This window comes from Electrophorus electricus, chromosome 18 (assembly GCF_041902795.1).
Source record: "Electrophorus electricus isolate QZ-2024a chromosome 18, ASM4190279v1, whole genome shotgun sequence".
In the NCBI taxonomy this organism is placed as follows: Eukaryota; Metazoa; Chordata; class Actinopteri; order Gymnotiformes; family Gymnotidae; genus Electrophorus; species Electrophorus electricus.
This window is the reverse complement of record NC_137514.1, coordinates 2,309,445-2,325,000: the sequence shown is the minus strand read 5'-3', so window position 1 is coordinate 2,325,000 and position 15,556 is coordinate 2,309,445. Positions and strand designations below refer to the sequence as shown.

General features: G+C 38.7%; 2 protein-coding genes and 1 long non-coding RNA gene across 10 annotated transcripts in view; 1 reads left to right on the top strand and 2 right to left on the bottom strand.

The window, feature by feature from the left end:
* The window catches only part of LOC145652057 (nuclear factor 7, brain-like), a 16,317-nt gene extending 12,974 nt beyond the window's left edge, over positions 1–3,343 (bottom strand). For 4 of the 6 annotated variants that reach the window (XM_081701396.1, XM_081701393.1, XM_081701397.1 and 1 more), the window contains exons 1-2: positions 302–2,787; positions 1–18 (exon numbers count right to left, since the gene is read on the bottom strand). The exon at positions 1–18 is cut by the window's left edge. The gene's annotated coding sequence lies outside the window, so the exon portion shown is untranslated. Of the gene's footprint in view, positions 108–301; positions 2,788–3,136 lie in introns of those variants that run through there. The other 2 variants (XM_081701394.1, XM_081701395.1) reach the window with 2 other exon arrangements.
* Positions 3,344–3,487: 144 nt separating this feature from the next.
* LOC113582840 (uncharacterized) lies at positions 3,488–5,649 on the bottom strand. The gene is made up of 3 exons (XR_014118264.1): positions 5,305–5,649; positions 3,952–4,047; positions 3,488–3,656 (listed from the first exon to the last, which is right to left on the bottom strand). It is a non-coding gene; the product is annotated as an uncharacterized LOC113582840 (long non-coding RNA).
* A 1,189-nt stretch (positions 5,650–6,838) lies between these two features.
* LOC145652061 (E3 ubiquitin-protein ligase TRIM35-like) lies at positions 6,839–15,107 on the top strand. 3 transcript variants are annotated; one of them, XM_081701410.1, is made up of 6 exons: positions 6,850–7,396; positions 10,241–10,336; positions 12,887–13,117; positions 13,198–13,220; positions 13,567–13,685; positions 13,784–15,107. In XM_081701410.1, coding segments are annotated over exons 1-6 (864 nt in total). In that variant the 5' UTR covers positions 6,850–7,003; the 3' UTR covers positions 13,786–15,107. The 3 variants fall into 3 exon arrangements, with proteins under 3 accessions (XP_081557537.1, XP_081557535.1, XP_081557536.1); XM_081701409.1 differs by having other exon boundaries at positions 6,843–7,396; positions 13,567–15,107; XM_081701411.1 differs by lacking the exon at positions 12,887–13,117 and having other exon boundaries at positions 6,839–7,396; positions 13,567–15,107.
* The last annotated feature ends 449 nt before the right edge of the window (positions 15,108–15,556 follow it).

Sequence of the window (15,556 nt, the reverse complement as noted above, 5' to 3'; positions counted from 1 at the left end):
TGACCAAATGGTGAGAAGCTATAAGTGCAAAAGAGGTTTCATATATTACATTCAGCGATGGCTCATGACTGCTGCACAATAGACGAGAGCTTTCCAGATACAAATCTCTGTTATGTAGAAATAAAAACATATTAACACCTTTAACTACTTCTTTGTTGACTGTTTATTACATTTGCCAATCAAACAAAGTGACCCCACAAAGTGACCCCACTGTTCCTTCAATGTTATTACAAAGTCTCAAAACATCATAAACTGCTCATATTTCTTGACATATTAAGAATGAATAAACAGAATATCTTACCTGAGGATCCAGAAGTGGGTAAAGATGAGGAGACTCTTCATTCTCACTCACAGAAACGTGCTCTCTACGTTCTGTAGGAGTGGTTTTGTTCTGGTTCTCTAGCCCTCTCTGTGCATGTGTGTCTGTGCTCTCTTTTCTTGTTCTCTGGTATACGTCACACTCACAACCCCTCCCACCAGCACCACTACTGCGTGATTCATGTTGAGCTCTTAAAGCGATTGTTAAAACTGAAATGTGACCTGACCATATAATAAAACATAAGGCGTGTTGAACACTTTAAACATATTTTTATACATGCTTTTAAACGAACATATCTTAAAACTAAAAATCAGAAAACTAAAAAAGCTAATGTGGTTCAAACCCAGGTCAGACCGCTGATGACAACAAGAACCCACTGGGTGAGCAACCATGAGGGTGGACTTGTGCGCAAAATGGTTAGATCATAGAACAGGTAAAACAAGAAAAGAAAATAACCAAAGGTGGGGAGTTGAACCCCGGCCACTTTCTTGCAAGGCTAACAAACACCCATTAGACTGTGGCAGTTATAAAACTACTGGCACGTATATCACACTTCAAAGGAATGGAGGGCAACAGAACGAGAGGAAAAACTAAACACCATGCTGAATGTGGGAAAAAGGAGAACCAAGGACGCCACGGGAAGAACGGCAGCACCGATGCCCTGGGAAAACCAAACTAAAACTTCCCAAACAAACCAGAAAACAGGGAGGAACTGTAACGGCTAAGGGAAGCCTTGGGAGAGAGACAGATATGAGAGGGGAAAACTGGACAGGGGAGGGGACGTGTAAAAACACTGACACCCTTGTAGAGCAGAAGAGAGGTGTAGCACAAGGGCTCACAGACCTCAATACCCAGAGTTACCAGCTAGGAGCTTGGCTCAAAACTTTAGCAAAGACCCAACACTGAGTGACTGTGTCACTGGGCTTGTATAGATCTACCCCAGCTGTTGGGCATCAAGCCTGATTAGTAATGTGCCTGACTCGAGGTCTCTCTCGGTACTTTGTCCTGGTACCGACCCTTACAAAAACAATATTATGCTTCTAAATTAAATGTCTTACACAAAAAACTGAAATAGCAAGGAATTGAAATAAACGTACAGATCTTAATGTGTCAGATTTATGAGGGTCGATCCGCTTACTTGATGATCAGAAGCAGGCAAATCATAGCAGCTGCTTGGTGAGTGCTGGTGTGCTGCAGAGCCACGGATTAAAGATAATCTGAAATGTACATTTTTTATCTTTATAGTTTGTTCCTGGTCATATTGTGCACAATTCTTCATTTAAAACAGAAAAAGACGTTTGCCTCTAAAACATCTTATTTTTCTGATCATCAAGGCTGAGCAACAGGGGGGGGGGGAAATAATAATGTGATTGGTTTCATGCTCCAAATACATAACCAATGGATAATAATAAGTCTTTCCACACATTATTTCTTTATCCTAATCTCCAGTTTCTCACAAAAATGTGGCACACTGCAGAAAGATAATTTGTGTTTCATACTGATTTAAAAATATGGCACATTATGGAAAGTTAATTTGCTTCACACTGACTTAATATGTGGCGCACTATAGGATCATTTCTGTTTCATATTGACTTAAAAAGGTGTCACATTATGGAAGGATAATTTGATTCATGCTGGCTTAAAATAAAACCCTTTCTGTTCCTCTGAACCCTGAGCAGGTAAAATCTTTATTGGCTTGTCCTGTGTATTATGGAAGAAAGGAAAGATCTTCTCTCTAAATGTATCTTTGTAACTATGTAAGAGCCAATGATTGTTATCACTGAAAAACTTCACCTCCCCAGCTTCCCAGCTTAACTGGATTTTGATCCTCTGGTACGTCATGGCGGGAATCCGATTGTTCCAAGAGTATTTACCATTGTGAAGACCTATAGAGCACATGCTTTCAGCAGGAGATGCTTTTGAGATTTTTTTTTCTCTTTACAGATCCCTTTGATACCACAATAATCCACTCTACACACTGCTTGACCTCTATTAGCCAACTGTGCATGCCAGAGTCGAAGCCCTCAGAGCCCAGGACAATGGGGTAAATGCTAAACCTCTCAGGGGTGTTGGGGAGGTCTTGAGTTGTGCCTTGTCCCATGAGACTGCTTGGATCTGGAGAGATGCTTATGGTTCTACTTGTGATGTTTGGGTCCAAAGTTACAGGATCTTCAAAGAAATACAAGATTATAACACCAACATTATAATGTGTTCTAAAACTTTTGATTAGTATTTCCTTGTTTAAATCTTCATTGTGTCTACGCTAAATATGCAATACAATACTACACATTCTATTAGATCATCATTACAGGGACTCAGGTCAGTTTGTGCACTTTTTGACACCCAGTTCTAAATGACTTAATCTTATATGTGTGCTACAGTTAATGCTCTGCCTCACAATAGGATTTACTGTAGGCTGCTTTGGCACTTTATTTTTACTGACTTCCCACCATTTAGACTAAAAACAAGATAAGGTGAAATTCTTTAAAACCTGGCTAATCTTTCGTTTACAAAAACTATTGAAATAACATATACAGTATTTATGTAACTCCAGTGTTGAATTATTGTTTATGTAATGACTATTTATGCAAGTCCAGTGTTAAATTAATACATACTCTGTTAATCTAAGTACAGTGTTGCATTGACATATAGAGTGTTTATGTAGATCACAAGTTAATTAACATATGCATTGATTTTGTAAAACCAGCTGGACACAAAATGAGCAGAGTACAGAGTACCACTTCAGTTGTTTACTTCCCTTATCTTCTCCCACACTCTGTATCTCAGATTCCCCAGGTGTTGTACAGATATACTCACAATAAGGACAGATGTCCCTCACCTTCTCGCACACTCCAGGACCCACCGCTGGATCTGGAACTGTGTACTTAGCTTTGAAAACACATGCATACACACAATGCACTATACTTTGCTCTCTCTATATAAAATGCACTATAAAATGTATAAACTATAAACTAAAACAAACATCTCTACCATTACTAGAGCTTACATTTCACTGGCATCTGGATAGGTCTAGAGAGAAGGAATTGTAGATTAGAATTTCATTCTGAAACCGTTTAAAAGAACACAATAAAACACAATAACAGCCTACCTGTAAAAACATGACATCTTCAGCCTCCATTTTGGCTTCTATTTCCTGTATCAGCTGGACCAGTACATTACACTCTTCTTCAGCCTGTGCAATCTTCTCCTTCATCCTCTGGCCCTTCTCCTTCTCTTCCTCTCTCAGTGCAGTTATCCTGATCTCCTCCTCATGTCTGAGGAACTGAAGCCTCTCAAATTCCTCCTTTATCTCCTCCTCTGTCTGCTAGAGCTGAGACTGGAGGAGACGATCACAATGTTGTAAAGCTGTGTGGAATTTGTGATCAGCTAATGCTGAGAAAACAGGTAAAGGATGTTTTATGTGATCAGCAGTTTTTAGTCTCTTGCCATGGGACCTCACAAAGCTATGCATTATATGCAATATATGCTTTTCCTGCTCTAACACACTTTATCAGGCAATGATGACACATTAGTCAGGTGTGTAGAGCAGAGAGACCAACATATATAGACCAAGTGCAAATAGCAGCAGATATCAATGCAGATAATGACAGACTGCTTTCTGTGTGACCCACTTGGATGTGCTTGACAATCTTCTCGCAGGTGGTTTTAAAATTCTTGAATGTATCCAGTAACTTATCTGCATGCTTCTGGGAAGTGCTCAGCTCCTCCTAAAACAGAGGGAGAAGTCTGGTCAACACTGGAGAGGACTAAAGTATGAAGTGTCCAAAGGAGAACAGAGCTAGAGTCAGAGATACTTAACTCTATCACCTACATCAGCACACACTATACCTCTCTCCTCCTGACTTTAGTCACAGTGGGGTGTAATCCTCAATAGTCAGCCACACAATGTCATGAAATAACTGTAGCTTGGCCAGAAATGTTATTAATTTGCTAGTATTTGTAACTATAACACCCTCTTATGAATAATACAGGAGTTTGCGATCATAATATAGGGCTAAGGTATATGCTCAATTGTATATTTTATTCTTAGTTTTTATTAGGTTGTCTAACGCTGAGCATTTATAAAGTGTAATTTAATACAGTAGTGTTTTCCTGGGTTGTCCTCTTTCTATGATTTCACCTTAATCATGAATAGACAACAACTCCGCTAAACAGGAACTTCTCCTACTGCCAATCAATTGTTGTTTGATTAGAACAGTTTTGATTTAATGATGTTTGATGGTTTTCTCTTTATGAAATCAAATATCATATTTTATCATTCATCACCAAGGGGGATTATTGCATGAGGGTGAAAATAAATATTATTTGATGGAAAAAAAAAAAAAAAGATTTTTAAAAAGCATTTGAACTGAAAACTGTAGTGCTATATTTTATTATTTTAAAAGTTTTGATCAAATTTTGGTGTCTTGCCTCATTTATATTTTAAGCCATTTTTGTTACTGCTCTCATGTAACATTAGTGGTTTATATCACTTGCCCTATTTATCGTTTAACTAGTCATTTTGCGGATAAATGCCAATCCGAAAGTTATACCCCCTAAGCTTAATGAATGGTTCGACGTTCCTCTGCTGCTGTCTGCTCAGGAGGATTGAATGTAGTTCACTAACCTAATTAGCTGTCATAACGTGCCGGCGCAATAAATCTCATATTAGTGTTGTAGCTGTCAACTCATCAGCCCTTGAATAACTTCTATAAAGACAAATAACGTAAGAAATATTAACGCAGAAAGCACTTGCAAGTGACGGAATACAATTGATGAAAACAAACTGGGTGTTTAAATTAAAATGTTAGTTTGGCTTGTGCTATGTTCAAAACTACTGCAGCCAGCCACTCCAGTGCATCAAACATACTTTGGCTCAGTTGTCAATCGCTGTCATGCTGTCCACATACAGCCAATGGGCAGGGACACAAATGAAGCTAACCGCACCTCTGGCTAGAAAAATGAAACAGCCGGTTTGTTCTTACTTTGCAATCCTTGGCAGCTTTGATGATGGAGCAGGAGTCGTGATTTTGATGGCTTCAGGTCCTTGGTGTTTCCTGTGCTGTGTCGGAACACTACCATGTAGGATGAACCATAGCACAATGGGCACAATGGGCACAATGGGCCCAGAGCACAATAACACCTACTCAAAGCACTTGGTGGATACCTGCACTTTTGCACATTATTATTTGCACCTTATTAATAATCATGTTTGTTGGTTACATGAAAAATGAGATGCTATGTTACTTCTGATGTTAGGTATATAATAAATGCATATAAAATTGTTACAATAAAAGGCAAAATAACCTGAATCATATAAAAATTGAATTGGTGCATCATATTGTGTATATCATTACATGTTATAGCAAATGTATTGCAGATTGTCTTTCGTATGTTACAGTTTCACCTTTGCTTGTGATGTCAATAAACCTGTGGAAAAGGGCTAATCGTCCTTGGAGTTCTGATGTCAGGAGAGCATCTATCTGCCTGCCAAGTTGCATACAGCACATATACAGAGCACAGAACACATGAATGTGCATCTTATGCTGAAACAGCACTTCTCAGTATACAAAGAATAGGTGTGGGTCTCTCATTGCTGAACTGGAATAGAGATATGTCCATTTCAGTGTTACACAGAGGATGTGCAGTAGAGACATGTCCAAGCCATGTTACACACAGGACATGCATGCCAGAGACTGGGTGTTTGTTGCAAATGAAGGCGTTTGAGAAGCTTCCCAAGTTCATATGCATGTATGGCGATTTCTCCAAAATATTTATTAATAATATGTATCAATAGCCTGGAATAATCCACCAGACTAAGTTGCATAGAAGTGACAGCACTTACAGAGTCCTTTCACAGAATAACAGTATCAGAATGTGATGATAGCAAAAGTGGCCAGTAGGTGTCACCATTGACATGAGTGTCAGATTGTTTCAAAACCTTGAAACAATTTGTCACAACTGCTTTGAACATTTCAGTGTTTCAGAAAGCCTCTTTGTCCACCACTAGTATCCACAGAAGCAGAGGATGAAGATCCTGATTACTGGGAGGATAAAGGGGAGATTTCCCTATAAAGAGCTGAACCATTATGAAAGGAGTGGGAGACTTCCACTGAAAGAGCAGAACCAGGGAGGAGACGGGGGGCAGAGATTTCCCTTTACAGAGCTGAACCAGGGGGCTCAATCGCTCTTTCGGCAGGGGCTGTGTCTCCTGGAAGCTCTATATATTTTTGTTTTCTTAAGCCTCTTTCTCTCTTGTCGATTGTTAGTTGTAGGCTGAGAGCCTTATTAATGTGTACAGCATTTTATGTTGTTAAGTAGCGTTATCTCTCCTCTGGCGATTTCTTAAAGACACATAAATTATTTCTAAGTGTCAGTACACTTAAAGTGCAGTTACACAACTTTTTATAAACCACGTACTGCATAAAATACTGTTAAGCAACTCTTTTTTCACTACTGAAATTTGTCTCTAGCACTGATGATTCCCGCCCTGTTTTGCATACTCCCGCTTTCTTTGCTGACTCACAGCTTCACTCCCTCAGGAAACATTTGAGGGCAGGTTCAGATTCCTGTGCACAACGAGGAAAGTTACGTAAACTTTAATTTCTGTCGAATCTTATGCTGTGAATTCACTGCAGACGCAACACACACAATCTCGTTCTGTCTACACCAAGAACAGTGGCTATGGCATTATCTTACGTTTCACTGGAAGAAAACCTCAGATGTTCTATTTGTTTGGAAATCTTTAAGGATCCTGTGGTTCTTACCTGTAGTCACAGTTTTTGTAGGATCTGTATAGAGAGAACGTGGAACCAGAAGGAGATAAAGGAATGCCCAATGTGCAGGAAAAAAATTAAGCATTCACTTATAAACAATCTAGTCCTTAAGGAAACTTGTGAAACATTCGCGCAGAAGAAACGCAGAATGGAAGCTCAAGGAGTGATATGTCTGCTCCATACCGACAAACACCATCTGTTCTGTGTGGATGATCAACAGCTGGTGTGTTTGCAGTGTGTGGACGAGGACCATCAAAATCACAACTTCTGCTCCATCAGCAAAGCAGCGGAAAGACAAAGGGTAAAACCAGTTTACCTTTTTCATGTGTTTTTCTGGTGTTTTTATAGTCATTTTTAAGTTAGGTTTTTGATCTTGTAGTTAGCTAGCTGATTCTCTCATATCCGGATACATGCAAGGAGAAGTTACTTATTCATACGTCAGGAAAACATAATTAATTGCAAACATACACATTTCAATTCCTATCGACTAAAGACAATATCATCTAGTCATCTGAAAAAGTATACCCTCTGACCTCTATGGTTTTATGTATCAGGACATAATTTAAAAATATGTGGTGCTTAGCACGTCTTATAATAAGGTAAATCTTCAAGTTATTGCCGCTCAATGTGGTTTTACAAGCTACTGGTTCACGGGTTTTACTTTATTGTTTCTCCATTTTGGCTTTGTTTTGTTAATAAATAGACACGGTGGAATCTGTTGTGTTGTTGTTCACCTGGGGTTGTTAATCGAATTCCCTATGACTTTATCAGTCTTGTTAACGGTGAGCGGTAAGGAGGCGGACGCATATGCGGACAAGAGCAAATCCAGAGTCATAGTCGTTAGAATAGTCCAGGGTCAATTTACCAACATGTAGAGTCTGGGAATACATAATAACAAACAAACAAAAGCACACGAAGACAAACGGGGATGCAGGCTATAGCAAAGAGGCTATGAATAGCACAGAGGCTAGAATAAACAAACGACTAGGAAACACGAAGGGATGGATTAACAAACAGGCTTCGATTCACAAACAGCGGCTAGACTTACAACGACCATCCAAAACCCAGGGAGCAAGACAGGGTATAAATACATAAACTAACACTAGTTAAACAAGACAAATGGTGCAAAAGATGAGGAGCGTAGAAAACGAAACCATGGAACGGAACCACAACAAGTAAGTAAATTGAAATAAAGACGAGCAGCGTTAGCTGCTGGATAGATGGCCTCAACATTTGACTGTACAGTACTTTGGTGTACAGAGACAGAGGATTTCATGGTCCACTAAATGACTGCAAAGTGCCCAGGTCTTGTGGCTGCAAAACAAATCATCACCCGTCCACCACAGTGTTTGATATTTGGTTTGAGGTGCTTGTACTGATATGCTGTAAATTGTGGCCAAACATCTCCATTCTGTCTTGTATGTCTAAAGAACATTGTTCCAGAAGTCTTGTGGTTTGTTCAGGTGCAACGTTGCAAACTTAAGCCATTTTGCCATGTTCTTGTTAGAAAGAAAAGGCTTTCTGCTATCAACCCTTACAAATAAGCCATGCTTTTTCAGTCTTCTTCTATTTGTACTGCCATGAACTTGAATGTTCAACAGGCTGAGGCCAGTACAGTCTGATATGTAGCTGTTAGGTTTTTTGCAGGGTCTGAACGTGAGGTGAATTTGCTGGGACATCCACTCCTGGGAAGATTGACAACTGTCTTGAATGTTTTCTACTTGTGAATAATCTTTCTTACTGTAGAATGATGGACTTCAGATTGTTTGAGAATTGAGTTATACCCCTTCCCAGACTGATGAGCAGCAATAATTTCCTCTTTAAGGTCGTTGCACATGTCTTTTCTCCTTGGCATTGTGTTAACATACACCTCCAGACCAGTAAACTTTAAAAAATTCTGCTTTAATAGAGGTGCTTACACTTGATGATCATTCAATCAAGGGTATTTGATTAGCAATACTTGGCTGCTACACAAATAATTGCACAATGTAATATGTCATGTGTTGTTCTTCTGAGGTTGTATTTACCTAATTTTAAGACCTGTGAAGGACCAGATGATGTTTTATTATGTCCTGATACATAAAATCATAGAATTCAGAGAGCGTAAATTGTTTTTGCACGTCTGTATAATTACATCAGCATGGAGTGAGTTGCGTCAGAATGCCAAAGCTAAGGTGAGTGATGCAATCCAAATGCATTTTCCTTACAATAATCCACGGTAAAGTAGCCAGATGAAGAAGAAAAAAAACTCACAATACATAAAGCACAACATAGCAAGAATAGAGAGCCACAGAAACTAGGAGGCAATTACAACAATGTAACAAGACAGAAGTGCAAAGGGTAGAAAGACAAGCTAGAAGACAAGACACAGTTGCAAACGATGAAGGGCAAGTTCATATGAAACTCGACAGGGCAGAGACAAAACAAAGCCAATGGTGTATAGAGCTACGGAAACTGCACTACCAAAGATGAGGAAACCGTGACAATACTACTAACATATACATGCATATATTAGTCTTGGTTGACATAAAGTTAGTTATTCTAAACACAAATATGTAGTCCAGGCCAATGTTGAACAGACTACTCAAAATAGACATGTAAATATTTAGATGGCTCCAGTGACTTTCAGCATGAGATTTTGCAACAAATAATGGCACATTCTGCAATACTAGAAAGGCGTTAAAAGCTGTAAGTGCTGAAGTGTGGGGGTGTTTGTTTTGGAGAGTTATAAAAGAGCTCTGAGCACAACACTTTTGAATAACTGCATCCTACTGCAACAATAGTGCACAGCATGGACAATATAGGGTGATCTGTTTACTTAACACTAGTTCATATTATTTCACAAAGTCATATATCATAGTTATTACAGCTACCTATGTGTCTCCACCATTTAGAAGCATGGAACATTGTGCCTGGTAATATATACATTGCTAATGTCATAGCTGTCGGGTTAGGCTATTGCTGCTTGGTTAGGCTCTGGATGCCATGACCCTGTAATGGATTAAGCAGTTTGGAAGATGAATCTGTGAATGAATCATGTACATGTGGCATATTGAGCTGTTGATAAGTATTAGTTGAAAATAACTGATTAATAGTTAAATGTGTGTTGATCAGTGATACTGGTGTTTTTTTGTTTTTGTTTCAGACTGAACTTGAAAGACCATTGCAGGCACTTCAAATGAAATTGGAAACCCTGAATTCCAAAAAATCCACCTTTTTGGACATGCTTGTAAAATTCCAGGTACTTCTATAGTAGTAGTTTTTGCTTTTTTTTGGGTTGGTGGTGTTCTGCCACAAGCAAGATAAATACCTGCTCCCCTCAATTAAACAACATGGCAGCAATTCACAGTCATAGTACAGCTAATCCATAGTGGTTATTTTAATTTCTTTGGACCAATCAGAAGTAAATAGGTTTTCAGTGTATTTTATGCCTGTTGTATGTGATCACATGGGTAGAAACATTCTAGGAGCACCTGCAAAATGAGTCAATGAGAGAGAACATTATTTTCATCACAATATTCAACAACATGTCTCATTCACATTAGTAAACACTTAACACCATCATAATGTATATAAACAATGAACACAGCTATTGTCATTACTTACAAGCTAGTATGTTAATACGGGGAGTTTGATGCAGTAATGTATTACTGCGAAACTTGCAAGAGCTCCGGTAACAGATCAGGAAAATCTAAAAACATCAACAAGGTTAGTGAAACTACACAACCAAAGTTAGCCTTGAATGTTTATTTTGAATTTTCAGCAAATTTCATGCATACTGCTGCCATTTTTTACCATCAGTGACACATAGACAAACATGAACTTTACATTGGATTCCTAACATATAATGCTATGATGTTTTGCATGTAAGAGCTTCCACACTGAGAGCATTGTTTACTTGGCTTATACTAGCTAGTTAGCTTACACCTGCATCTTAGCTAGCTACCCTTAACGTTGGACTAATACATAATGTAACTAGCTACATATATACTTAGGGTTAATAGCTAGCTACATTGGCTACATAATTTGGGGGGGGGGGGGGATTAATTAACTATCTGTCTGATAGAAAAATAGCAACCATAGCATCGCTTTCCTGGCTCCATATACATATACGGCATTTAGCAGACACTCATCCAGAGCGACTTACAAAGGTGCTTTGTCATTTACTCATAGAATATAACATAGTACAGTACAGTAGGTTAGAGTGCAACATACCAATGAACTAGAATACTGTAGAATACAGGGATCAATGCTGATACCTAGAAGTACAAAATACATAAGGTCTATCTTAAACAATGATAAGTGCAATAAACAATAAGTGCTAGAGTTTGTTAAACAACATAAACAATACCTTACAATAAGTATTAATTTAATCAGTCAATATGGGAGCAGAGTCAGTTGTCCTTTAAATATTTTGCAAATAGAACAAGTTTGAAGACTGAAACGGACTCTGCTGTCTGGACAACAAGTGGGAGTTCATTCCACCATCTTGGAGCCAGGACAGAAAATATTCTCAATGCTTGTCGTCCATGAGACCTGAAGCAAGGTCTTTCAAGCCGAGCTGTACTTGAGGTTCGAAGTACTCGAGGTACAGATCGGGCTTTGACCATTGACCTCATGAATGAAGGGGCTGGTCCATTTTTGGCTTTGTAGGCAAGCATCAAGATTTTAAATCTGATACATGCAGCTACTGGGAGCCAATGAAGGGAGCGGAGCAGTGGAGTAACGTGTGAACTTCAGAAGATTGAAGACCAGGCATGCTGCTGCATTCTGGACAAGTTGTAGAGGTTTGATGGCTCTTAGAGGAAGACCAGCAAGTAACAAGTTGCAGTAGTCTAGTTTTGCGATCACAAGAGACTGCACAAGCACCTGGGTAGCTTCTTGAGAGAAAAGGGCCGAATCCTTCGTATGTTACAAAGGAGGAATCTGCAAGACCAGGTTAGATTAGAAACATGAGTTGAAAATGACAACTGGTTGTCCAAAGTTATGCCCAGGATATGGGCAGCTTCGGATGGTGCGATCATGGAGTTCTCGAAGGAAACTGTGAGGTCATGGTAAGGGTTGGGAGTACCTGGGATGAACAGAAGCTTGGTTTTACTGGGGTTGAGCTTCAAGTGGTGGGCTGTCATCATGGATGTCAGGGGCTCCACTAGTTGTTGGTACTGTAGAAAAGCCACACTGATCACTCTGACTTTATCCAACCTCCCTTTTTTGATTGTAGCCTTTTCTGTTTCTTGTTTCTTTTATTTATTTGTTTAACAGTGCAAGATTTTGTAGGTATTGGTGGGACTTCTTGTGCGACTAGCTTGTGCAACCATTATAAATCCCAATAAATTACTAAAATAGTAAAATCAGTCTTAAAGAAAAAGTGTCGTCTGTCCGGCCCAGTCTTCTGATAGCTTCCAGCCACAGCAGTCGCGTATTTCTCTGAAAAGAATGCCATCCAGATGGAAGTCAAAACAGTTTCAATAACGGTCCACACCACACCTGGATAATTGTACTGTGACTAACACCAGATCATTTTATATTACTGCCAATAAAGGTTAGTGACAATGCTAAATTCTGTTTGCCATAGTGGCATGCATTTAGCTGACACTTTTATCCAAATCAACTATGATACCTTGAGCAGTAAGGGCATTGCTCAGGGTTCCAACAGTGGCAACGGTGAGGCTGGAACAAGCAACTTTCCAATTACACACCAAGTACCTTAACCACTGAGCTACCACTGCATGTGTCTTTGAAATGTCACCTTTGTTTACAAAGTCAACTATACAATTGCACACACCACCAGTCTCAAGTCCGGCAGACAGAGGAGCAGATAAAAGTGGAGTTTGAGGAGCTTCACCAGTTCCTCAAGGAGGAGGAGGCGACCAGGATAGCTGCTCTGAGGGAGGAAGAGGAAGAGAAGAGCCAGAGGATGAAGGCAAAGATTTCAGAAATGAATAAGTTGTTAACATCTGTTTTGGAACAAATTAACAAAATCAAGGATGACATGAACAATGAGGACAGTTTATTCTTACATGTAAGTCCAGTTCCTAAGGTCTGATGTTGTGTTTATAAAAAGGGAATAACCACTCACAATGTTTTTGTTTGTTTTCTCAGAAATTTAGATCTACAGAAGAAAGGTAAAACGTATTTATTTATTTATTGTGACGTGTGCATACATACCTTCATTCACTGAACTTCCAGTAGTGAAAAGAAAATGGAAAAACACAGATCTTTGTTAATTTAGAGTTTGTGGTTTAATTTCAGGTAATTATTTAATAAACACACAACTTTTAGACAGCCAGGTTTGTTTGTTAAAACATCACTTAATTTTTATTGTGTGAGTACATATAATTGTGAGTGTACATAAATTTGGGATCATACAAATTAAATCCCTAACCAGAACCTTTGTAAGATTGTATTAAGTGGTTCTAATGTTATATAAGTAAAATATATGTTTGCTTATCTGTGTTTATATCTCTTCAGAGCTAAGTACACTGTGCCAGATCCTGAGGTGGGTCCTGGAGTTCTGATTGATGTGTCCAAACACTTGGGGAATCTGAGATACACGGTGTGGGAGAAGATGAAGGACATCTGTCCTTACTGTGAGTGGATGAACACAATACGACAATATTTCATCAAATACCAACATCAGAACAACATTTGTGCTGACATTTTATACCAAACGTTATCACCCCCAAAGAGCCTGTACTTCTGGACCCAGCTACCCTAAGGGCCAAACTTCAATTGTCTCCAGATTTGAATAGCATTACATTTGGACAGGAACAAACTCCTAAAGTCTCACCAACCAAGTGTGTCGAAGTGCCATTCATCCTGGGATCTGAACGTTTCACCTCAGGATCGCATACCTGGGAGATGCAGGTTGGACCCTCAGAACAGTGGGCTGTTGGAGTCATTAAAGAATCTGATAAAACAAAACCAAATCCTTTCTACATTATTAATATATATGCTTAAAGGTAAATGTTCATGGAATCCAGGGGCTGCCAAGATTAATAAAGTCTGTGTTTCTGGAAAGTGAGAAAAGACAGGTGACATTCACTGATCCTGATTCAAACACAACATTAAAAACACACACATATGCAATCCCTGAGAAAATGTACCCATGTTTTTTTAGCTTCAGCAAATTTCCATTGCCTATTCTACCAGCCAAGGTTTCAGTTTCCATTTAAGAACAATGAGTATTCAACTCATTGCTGAACCCTCTACCACATCCAGAGTGCCTTCATACAAGTCTGCATTATCTACTGTTCTTTTCTTTATGTTTATTCTTTTCTCATCTACTACATGCATACTCCCTGACCACAAACATGTACGCAGAATAATTAAGCCAGTGTCAGTATGAATTCCAGGAAAAAATAAATGAGTTAACTTTTATATTTAGAATTACGATATTTCAAACATTGACATGGTTCTTTTAATTAATGGCATGTGTATTAATTTATGTGTAACTAATATTAATCACCATAATACTAAGGTGTCTCATGATTCACATTTATTTTACATGTAATTGTTTTGTTCTAATTACTGTACATTTATTTTCTGCATAATTGTTTTGGTTTATAGTGCATCATTTCATATATTGATCTGGGTTTTTTTTAATCCTTTTTTTTTTTTTTTATCTGACTTGACATGCATAGTTGGTGTCCAAGAGAACTGTCAAATTCAACCAATAAACTTAATCTCATTGAACAACACCTTTGTTAACCTAGTAATGTATTTAATTAGATTACAGTTTAATGTGAGGTGTAGCATTTTATTATATACATTTGTCCAGGAAAGATGTGTGCGTGTGCATTTTTCAAAGGATAATGCTGTGTATGAATATTATGCACAAATGTTACACACGTGTGTGTTTGTGTGTGTGTGTGTGTGTGTGTGTGTGCGTGTGCATGCACATGCAAGAGATGGTGACGAGTCAGCGACATGAACTTTATTTGCACTTCTAACATATTTGGAAAGACTCACAACTTGATTAATTGTTTGAATAAAACCTCTGTCTGATCTCATTCAAGTGTCTTACCTGCCAGTTCCAAGACAGTCATGCACATTAATTTTATTTTAATTAGTTAAATTTAGCATGGGTACACAACAAGCCTTTTGCAGACCAGCGTAAATTGAACATTAGGTTTTAGGTACTGTTTGGTGACTTTGTGATTGAAAATGTACATTAGCAGCTTCATAAATAAATGACACTATTAACTGTACATAAGCCTCCCCTTCACCTAAGGCAAGGAAGGTGCGCTAGTAGTCCCACACTGCTTCAGGTCCTTGGTGTTTCCTGTGCTGTGTTTGGGACGCTACCATGTTGAATGGCCCATAACTCGGTTCTGTGGTACTACCATGTTTGACATTACACTGCAAAATAACTCATCATCATGATTTCATGATTTTCAAAATGTATTCCGGTAGTTCATCTGGTAAAGCAGACAGAGCAATGTGTATCTCCCAAATGCTG